The sequence below is a fragment of the Neovison vison genome, chromosome 11, assembly GCF_020171115.1.
Source record: "Neovison vison isolate M4711 chromosome 11, ASM_NN_V1, whole genome shotgun sequence".
Lineage (NCBI taxonomy): Eukaryota > Metazoa > Chordata > Mammalia > Carnivora > Mustelidae > Neogale > Neogale vison.
In genome coordinates, this window is record NC_058101.1 from 198,140,725 (window position 1) to 198,150,766 (window position 10,042).

Here is a 10,042-nt window from a genome sequence, read left to right on the forward strand (position 1 = left end):
CTCTCTGCCTGCCTCTCTGCCTACTTGTGATCTCTGTCTGTCAAATAAATAAATAAATAAATGTACCATGCATATTAAGAAATTCACAGCATTAGATAATGTCTAATATATATTTAATTGTGGAAATGAGTCAACACAAAAATTTTACTGATATACAAATAAGCAGTCAATAGGATAGGAAGAATTTTAATGTTTCTTCCGATCATGAAATTAGACTAGACCAGAAAGCTTTATGATACTATGAAATTTACTTCTGATAATAAAATGAAATATTTTTTTAAATCTCAAAATATTATATTCCATTCATCTCTGAACAAATTAAATATTACATACCTGAATCTAAACAACATAAGCATCTTAAAATGAATTAAAGTTTGGTTGAGATTCACAAGTTGCCATTAATATGTTACTGTTAACATAAAAGTAAGAAAAATTTAGTTTGAAAACTGTTAAAAACTTACTTCAGAGCATTTTGTGTATCCTGTTTCAATTCACTGAAGAAAGCTATTTTAAATTGATGTCTGACAAATAAAAGCTGAAAAGAATAGAAAAGAGATATCATTATTACACACACTCTCTTAAAATGTAAAAAGTACACTAACCTGAAGAGGAGACATCAAAGTAGAAAGGAAAATACTCAGATCAAGCATTATTCCAACAAGCATTGTTAAGGAAGCTGTAAAAATCTCTAAGAACTTTAAGGCCAAAAAGGAGAGAAGACAAACTTGTTTTTAAATGCTTAAAAAAAACCTTTAAAAGCACAAAAGCCAATTAAAAACATCAAAGCATTATAGATATTTAATAATCTCTTCAAAAATAATCAATGATAATAATCCGCTCTTGGAGTGCTTCTATTCTTTCCTTCTTTAGGAAAAATAATGTACCTGGTGTGTTGTTTTATTCAAAAATTCCTTATGAGATTTCACTCTTCTGATCTCAGTGTAGTAATAAGTCTGTGCATGTTCATAAAAGGCATTTTCTAATCTGTTAAAAAAAAAAAAATCAACATTCAAACACTAAAGTTAGTTTAAACCAAACTGTTCTCAAGTATCATATTATAAGACCTGAAAGTAAAATCCTGACAATGTCTATTTTACTTCCTGATAAAGACAAAAAGTAAAGCAAAATACATGAAATTTCTAAATAATAAATGTAAAGATTAGACCCCCCAAAAGCCTTTTAGAATTATTTACAGTCCAAGAAACAACTGATAAAAATACCTTTTTTATAATTTGTAGAAATCACATAATCTCTAAGATTACTTCCAACCCCTTTCATTTTATAAGAAGTGTGAAAGAAAGAGATTTCCAGTATTCACTTAATTTGACTATTTTTTGTGCTTTTAATATTTAAGGTTAGAGGATAAGAAAACTAATGGAAAAAGCACCAAAAATGAAAACTGGCAAATGAGGGGCATCTGGGTGGCTCAGATGTGGCTCACATGACCTTCAGCTCAGGTCATGATCCCCGGGTCCTAGAATCATTTCCCGAGTGGGGCTCTGTGCTCAGCGGGAGCCTGCTTCTCCCTCTCCCACTCCCCCTGCTTGTGCTCGCTCTCTCTCTCTCTCTCTCTCTCTCTGTGTCAAGGAAATAAATAAAATCTTAAAAAGAAAAAAATACTGGCAAGTGAGGGGGAAAGTAACATTCATAGGATTCAAATCCTGTTTCTCTCCCTAAGTTTGAGATAACACAGGAACAAAGGAAATTTGACCACAGATAGACAACTCAAAGTTCCTTTTGTGAAAGTATGTATGTATTACAAGTATCTGCCCAGGATGTGAAAGAAAGCTAAATTCATAGCTAGATAAAGCTGGACTTCAAGGTTTTTCCTCCTCAGAATAAAACAGAATTTTAAAGCTGTATTCAAAGAGTTTAGACACATCCTTAAGGAAAACATGCTAAGAAAAAAAATAGATAAGCCAAAACTTTCAATATTCAATATACTTCCTAAGGTAAGATTTTCTATTTCTTTTTTCTAAAGATTCCATTTATTTATTTGAGGAAGAGAGTGAGGGAGAGAGAGCATGAGCAGGGGAGAGGGTGAGGGAAAAGCAGGCTCCCCGCTGAGCAGGGAGCCCAATGCAGGACTCGATCCCAGGACCCTGAGATCATGACCTGAGCTGAAGGCAAATGCTTACCCAACTGAGCCACTCAGGCACCCCTAGATTTTCTATTTTTAAAACTGCAGTTTTTAAAACGTTAAAACATAAAAATAATTCATATTAGGTTCAAACTTTGAACCATACACTATTTGAAAGAACATATTAACCTGAACTGAACTATGAAGTTTTATAAATGGGTAACCTTTGTTTTGAAAGGCGAAATAGGATACTAAAAAAAAAGTCTAAGCAACCCATTTCTTCAGTGCCTCTGATAATCCAAGATCTAAAAAAGTTTAAGATCTTTATTTACCTTATAATATAACCCACCAAGTGATCAGTGTGGGGTAGGACAAACAGAGATTTTCCCGAGAGTTCACACGCGTTACATAAAGCTGCGGCTCTTTCTGACGCAGTGACATCTTCTCCTATTGACAGGTCCCATAAAGATGAAGAGAGAAAGAAAATGATTCATGTATTTTTTTAAACAAATAGGTCCCCAAATCTAAACAAGGTAATTAGGAAGAAAAACCAAACCCCCTTCACCAAGCCAGAAGGCCTCCTGAGAGCTCTTAGAGGGCGGTTCTCAGAAGTCACGCTGTACATATCTGTTAGGAAAACCCTGCGGAATTTCCTACTAAGCCAAGTCAGGCCAAGTAACACCAAAAGATATGCCACATAACTGTTTCAAAACCTTTAACTAAAACTGGAAGCAATAATCCATGAAAGTGGTTTCTAAAACTCAGATGCCAGAAGTTTCAAAAGAGAAACAAAAAATATTTTGGCCTCTCAAAGTCTTAGAATACAGAAAAAACAAGCATCTGAAGCTAAGACATTTTCTTATAAAAAAGCAGAAATCCTACACCATTTTTCTTTGTCTGATTGCACATTAAGAAAAAAAGTCACGGTAGGAATATAATTTCAAACTGACCTCAGAGAGCTAACTAACATTCTTTTTTTAAAAAAATAAGTGAATAACATTCCTTTTAAAAAAATCAGTTTTGTCGGGGTGCCTGGGTGTCTCAGTGGGTTAAGCCTCTGCCTTTGACTCAGGTCATGATCTCAGGGTCCAGCCTCACATTGGGCTCTCTGCTCAGCAGGGAGCCTGCTCCCCCACCTTCTCTCTCTCTGCCTGCCTCTCTGCCTACTTGTGATCTCTCTCTGTGTCAAATAAATAAATAAAATCTTTAAAAAAAATTTTTTTTTTTTAAAAATCAGTTTTGTCAACTGATGTACACCTACACAGTGAGTTAAGTGGAACTGGGGGGTAGCAGAATATTTTAATATTTAATATTAAAATTTTTTTTTTAAGATTTTATTTATTTATTTGACAGACAGAGATCACAAGCAGGCAGACAGGCAGGCAGAGAGAGGGAGAGGAGGAAGCAGGCTCCCTGTAGAGCAGAGAGCCCGATGCGGGACTCGATCCCAGGACCCCGAGATCATGAGGCAGCGGCCCAACCCACTGAGCCTCTTTAACTTTAGCATTTTAGTTTTTACACTAGGCATTTATTTATGCATTATTAGTACTTTTTAAAGTGAACGCACCATCTTTCCTATAACTGAATGCATAGATTTTAACATCAAAAAGCAATTCATTGATTATTAATTAACCTTTTGATACCTGGGGGCAAAGGAGTTTTCTTCTGAATCAGAACCACTGCAACTTTTGTGTTTCTCCCTTGTAAACTCTGCCTGTAATGGAAAAATAATAAAATTAATTAAACATAACTAAATTGTTTTGACTTTTAAAAAATATATTCAAGACTTTACACAGGGGCACCTGGCTGGCTGAGTCCGTTATGCATCTACCTTCAGCTCAGGTCATGATATCGGGATCTCGTGATCGAGCCCCACATCAGGCTCCCTGCTCAGAAGGGAGTCTGCTTCTCCTTCTCCCTATACCCCTCCACCCCCCACTCATGCTAACAGATGAATAAAATCTTTAAAAGAAAAAAAAAGACTTACAAAAAGTACAAGTTTGATGATTCAATTTTAAAAAGATGAATTTCAACTAAAACCCTCCAAGATGAGAGGAAATCTTTCCCCATACACAAAGAAACTTCTATGCTACAGTGATTTCATTTTAAAAGTCTACTCTCAGGTTAAGTCTCTGCCTTCGGCTCAGGTCATGATCCCAGGGTCCTGGGATCGAGCCCCGCATCGGGCTCTCTGCTCAGCGGGGAGCCTGCTTCTCCCTCTCTCTCTGCCTGCCTCTGCCTACTTGTGATCTCTGTCAAATAAATAAAATTAAAAAAAAAAAAAGTCTACTCTCATACCAAGCTTCTAATCCTGACAAAAATCTGCTTTCAAAGCCAAGTTTACTATATACTTTTATGTAAAAGTTATAATGTAACTTATTTCTTGATGCTGATATGTTACAGACTGGTCATCCAAAAGAATTATTTTGAAACCGGAATGGGGATAGAACAAATGTCTTGTGAGACTAAAAAGCAAATTACTACACTTCCCCCCCAGATAGTAAAACGCAAGAAAAAAGCATTTGGAAATTCAGACTAACGTGTCATCTACATTTCTTCACACACCTTCGCATTGCAGAAGTTAAGCATTCACATTAAGCTACCTGTCAGGGACCCACCAAGTGTCCCTGGAGGTCGGCAAGTGAGTGCTGGGTCTCAGCTGCCTTGAGTAAATGCTGGGAAATGATACCACCTCCCTCGCCCCATCAGATCCGCAGGGAAGACGCACCTGACGATCTCCACTCTGGTGGCGCACTCGGACTGCTTTTCTTTCCACTGGGGCTCATCCCAGTCCAACTCGTAGAACACAACCACCAGGGCTGGCACCAGGTTCAGGTGTTTGTTCATCCAGCCGGTCTTTAGGATCCCCTTAGGAATGTACCATTCATAGGAAGTTCTCTGTGGACATTGGCAAAAGCTGAAGACACTTACTGGATAACAACGGCAGAAGCCACCTGTCCCTGAGCGGCACGCACTTCCTGTGTGTTCCCCTCATTCCACATACACATGACACATTGTTAACATTTTTATTGAGGTCTACAGAGAGATCACATGGGCGCAAACAAGTACTGGAGGTAGAATCCCAACCATGGGTCTGTTACAGTTTCTGCTGAAAGAATAACCGGGGTGCCTGGGTGGCTCAGTGGGTTAAGCATCTGCCTTTGGCTCAGGTCATAGTTCCAGGGTCCTGGGAATGAGCCCCACATCAGGCTCTCTGCTCAGCGGGGAGTCTGCTTCTCCCTCTCCCTCTGCCTGTCTCCCTGCTTGTGCTCTGTCTCTCTCTCAAATGAATAAATAAAATCTTTAAAAAAAAAAAAAAGAAAAGAAAGAAAGAATAACCCAAGTCAGGGCACTTCTAGTAACGTCAAGGCTCTCAAATATCCTGGAAGTCATTAGCCTCTTTCCAGGTAAATCCTATTCCTCATTCCAGTTTCCATTCTTGCCAAAGCAGCTCAAATAAAATACAATCAAAAACCTAACATGGCTTCATTTGTTTCAAAGACACGTTGCATTTTACTTTACTTGTGGATGGAGGGAAAAATGAAAGACAACTCTTAAATACGGAAGCGCGACAGCAGTCACTCGGGGGTCACACTAAGTGCCACATCGGCAGAGACAGAGGTGTTGGTGTGAACGTTAACCCTGAAGAAACTCACTGAAACCTCAAATTGCTCCCAGAGTGCTGGCCCCAACTCAGACTAACCCCAACAGCCTCTTCAAGGGAAGAAAGACAATAAAGGGTCATTATTATCCAGCGAAGGAATCAGAAACAAAAAACTTAGGGACTCAGGGAAGAACAAGAGGGCACATGAAAAGCTCCCACAAGGGAGAATGGATCCAGGACAAAAGGAGGAGAGCTCTGCTGGGCACCAGCCCCCCGGGCACAAACTCTACACTAAGGACAAACACCGAGGAGCTGAGATGCTGTCCCCTGCACAATGCCAGAAAAACCACGCAGCTTTGACAGCCGGGGATAGGAAACCGCATGTGGTCTGCGAAGGATCGGCCGGCCACCAAATCCACAGGCCCTACCCTTCCAGAGTTTCATGAAGGGGGCCTCGCACTTACATTTTTCATAAACATCACCAGTGATGATGATATCCTTGGTCCAAAGACCAGTCTGTCTGGAACATTGCTCCAGAGCAATGTTTATTAAAAATAAAAATAAAAAAGAGCAGGTGGTTTATTTTGATCAATGTGTCTTGTCAACTGACTTTCAAACCAGCTCGTAAGATTATGATAAACAGGGCACCTGGGTGGCTCAGTGGGTTAAGCCTCTGCCTTTGACTCAGGTCATGATCTCAGGGTCCTGGGATCGAGCCCCGCATCGGGCTCTCTGCTCAGCAGGGAGCCTGATTCCTCCTCTCTGCTTGTCTCTCTGCCTACTTGTGATCTCTCTCTCTGTCAAATAAATAAATAAAATCTTAAAAAAAAAAAAAGACTATGACAAACAGCAAATCAATTATACATGATTTTCTTGAAAAAGTAAACTGGCCTTGTAAGCACTGTCCATGTATTAGCTGCTATTCTTAACATCATTCTCTGACTTTCTAGGTAAATTAGTCTCTAGTATGATGTTCAACCTAAAATTCCGTTTTGAATGTAATACTTTTCCATACTCCTCACTAAATAAACTGTTTTAGTTCATGTAGAACTCTCCAGAGACAAAGAGCTGGTCTTATTTAAATTTCTATCACCAGCCTATTGCATAGTTCCTAGAACCCAACACAAAGTAAGTGCTCAAAAGTGTGTAAAACTGAACCAAACTGCAAAGACTGCAAATTCTACCAATGATACTGGTAATGATAAATGGGGAATGTGAGACCTTCCTTTTAGAGAAGGCTTTACAAAGACTGGGAGGGGTTTTAAGCAAATACAAAAAAAAAAAAAAAAGAAAGAAAGAAAGAAAACCCAGGATAGAAAACTTAGTAATTATAGAGTAATTATTCCTCTGGGGTTAAAAAAATAGCTATAGTTAAACATAACTATAGTGCATTACATACATGAAAAAGCCCTGGGTTTTCTTAATGCATCACTACAACTATGGCTTTGATAAACTCAGGGATTTTCAACACAGATGTTAGGAACAAAAAAGGCATACACCTCACATACAGAGGAAGAGAGGGAGAGAAGGAAAGGCCCCCATGCAAACATGCCATTACCTTAGGTCTACATTTGGGATACTCATGGTCACCTGGGAGCACCTTGAAAGATATCGGTACCCGATCAGCCCTCCGATTGGCACAGAAAGCATCCCAGACAGCTCGATGGACAGCATTATAAACTACATCCAGGCCCGTAAGGGTAACAAAAGCCATTGGCCGGCAACATAATTCCACAGGGAAGTCCCACTGTGTGGGGCTCATGTTCAAGGTGTCAGGAAAAAATCTGAAATAGAAATGTGAATACATTCAAAATGTTTTAAAAGCCCATATCCATATCTAATCTACCTGCCTCCACCATTTATAAAACATTACAAAAAGGCAACGGACGGAGTCTTTTCAAGTGTCCGCAGAGAGGTGATAAAATTAAAATAGGTCTCATGACCCATTTTTGATATAAAGAAAAACAACCGTTGACTTACATATAATAAATGCAACTATCTAATTTCTCTATAATGGCTAACATCTAATTTCTGAATTCCCAGAAAATTATTTTGAAAATGTGCTAGTTATCTAAATAGCTATGTTTTCTCATTTCTCCATAATTAATTTGAAATGTATTATCTAAATGAAAATCTAGAAGAGAAAAACTAACAATGAATGAAAATGTCTAGGAGGGACATGTTTCCACTGTGTTCTTCAGCTGAGAATCAGTCCATAATAAATCCTACCACATACTAACTATAGAAAAGCAATTATATAAAAATGTGTTTATTCCAAAGAAAATTGCTATTAGATTTTAAAGACCATTTCTCATTCCTAAAATCATGTATCAAGAGTCCCTTTTCGGGGCACCTGGGTGGCTCAGACGTTAAGCATCTGCCTTCAGCTCAGGTCCTGATCCTGGAGTCCTGGGATCGAGCCCTGTGTCCAGGTCCCTGCTCAGGGGAAAGCCTGCTTCTCCCTCTCCCACTCCCGCTGCTTGTGTTCCCTCTCTTGCTGTCTCTCTCTGTGTGTCAAACAAATAAATAAAATCTTAAAAAAAAAAAAAAAAGAGTTCCTTTTCAAAGGTGATCTTCACCAGTATATCATACAGAACTCAAATGCAATTTTTGCGAAAAGTAAAAAGCACTGTGCCACCACTTGATAACCAAATATTTTTAACTGAAAAGTTAATTTTAAAAAGATCATTAGGCTTCTTACATTTAAGTACTGAAGGAATAATGGGTATTGAATAAATGATTTGGAAAGTTCACCACAAATGATACATTTCTACAAGACACAGAAGGTTTAAAATTATTTAAGCAGATATTTTCCGGACAGCATTAAGCTACGAGGGCAAAGGCTCACAAGTTCAGAGAAAGAAAAACTCTAGTTCTAAGGAATTTGGGGGTGAAAATTAAGAAAAGATGGTCAAAACACATTAGACAGGGGCCTTTGCTTTATACCAGGGAATCTAGATTAGTGCCCTAAAGTCCATTTCTTCATCTAAAACCACCAGAGGCTCAAGAGAATTAGCTGAGGTCTTTGAAAATGGGAATGGAAATAAGGGGACCTAGAAACGACTTACAAAGCTCTAAATCAGTGCTATCCAAAAGAAGTAGTACTGTGAGCCACATAAATAATGTTAAATTTTCCAGTCATATTAAAATATTTTTAAAAGGTGGCGTTAATTTTAGTAATATTCTATTTAACCAATATGCCTAACATATTAATACTTCCACATTAATGTAAGTTATTAATGAGATACTTCACTTTTCTGTACCAAGTCTTCATTATCTGATGTGTACTGTAACCTCCCAGCACATGTGAATTCAGGCTAGCCAATCTCACATGCTCAATAGCCACACAGGGCTACTGGCTATCATAATGGACAGCCCATCTTAAATGACGGTCATTCTGACCCCAAAAATCACTGTACGGGGAACCTGTATCAGAAATTCTTGCCACATACTTTTTTTAAACTTTTGGCACTTGAGACGGTACTGCTTATTGCACAGCATAGGGATGGGAATGGGAAAAACACTGGCAAAGCACAGGTGCTGAGGTTGTGTGGCTCTCAAGGACAGTCTGTGGACATTCCCAGCTCTCCTGGAAGAAGCCGATGAGGCAACTAACAAAGTCTGACACGGAAGGAGGTGCGAAAGTCGTGAATGAACACACTGGACGGGAGACCGTGTCCCGCCAGAGCCAGGAATCTGGAAGCTGGCGTGGAAAATAGGAAGGAAGGTTCTTGAAAAGGATGACATCCAGCAAAGAAAGGCGACCTAATCAAGGGGCAGGTTAAAAAAAAAAAAAGGCAATGTGGTCACTATTTTTTTAATTAACGGAGGTTCAGGGTGTAGTACACAAGGCCAGCAAGGACTACAAGATGACTCGGAGAGGAATGACGATTTGGGGCCGGGCTGGAGCGGGGGTGGGGGGCAGGGAGATGCTGAGAACGTGAAGCAACCACCTTAGAAAGACACCGTCCCCGGGGTCTCAGCATTCCGCCCTGGGAATCCAATGAGGGAAGGGAGAAATAACGCCGCAGCCCTCCAGGCAGACGCTCTCTTCCCCGTCTCCTCCCCTTTAAACCCGAAGGGCCTAGATACAGGTGCGTCTTTTCTTTAGGGGCTGGAAGAGAAATGCCAGGACTGCCCCCGCAGACGCCAAAGGAAAACGCCGGGCCGCCCCAAACCGGCATTGTCTCGGCGGTCTCGCCTGCCCTCGCGGGTCTCCGGGGCCGGACTCACCCAGGCCGCACGCCCCGGGCCCGCTGCAGCTGTGGCCGGTCGCCGCAAGCCGGGGGAAGATGAAGGGAAGCAGGCAGGGTGGCCTGCAGAACGCCAGGGCCCGTCCCCACCGCCACCGCCCCGGA

At 40.2% G+C, this 10,042-nt stretch overlaps 1 protein-coding gene across 1 annotated transcript in view; it reads right to left on the reverse strand.

The window, feature by feature from the left end:
• Positions 1–10,039, reverse strand: part of TRAPPC11 (trafficking protein particle complex subunit 11) — a 44,959-nt gene extending 34,920 nt beyond the window's left edge. The window contains exons 1-7 of the mRNA XM_044225646.1: positions 9,918–10,039; positions 7,243–7,468; positions 4,809–4,978; positions 3,724–3,794; positions 2,413–2,527; positions 885–984; positions 462–535 (exon numbers count right to left, since the gene is read on the reverse strand). Coding sequence (XP_044081581.1) covers positions 462–535; positions 885–984; positions 2,413–2,527; positions 3,724–3,794; positions 4,809–4,978; positions 7,243–7,446 — 734 coding nt within the window. The 5' untranslated portion in view covers positions 7,447–7,468; positions 9,918–10,039. The remainder of the gene's footprint in view (positions 1–461; positions 536–884; positions 985–2,412; positions 2,528–3,723; positions 3,795–4,808; positions 4,979–7,242; positions 7,469–9,917) is intronic.
• Between the last annotated feature and the right edge of the window lie 3 nt (positions 10,040–10,042).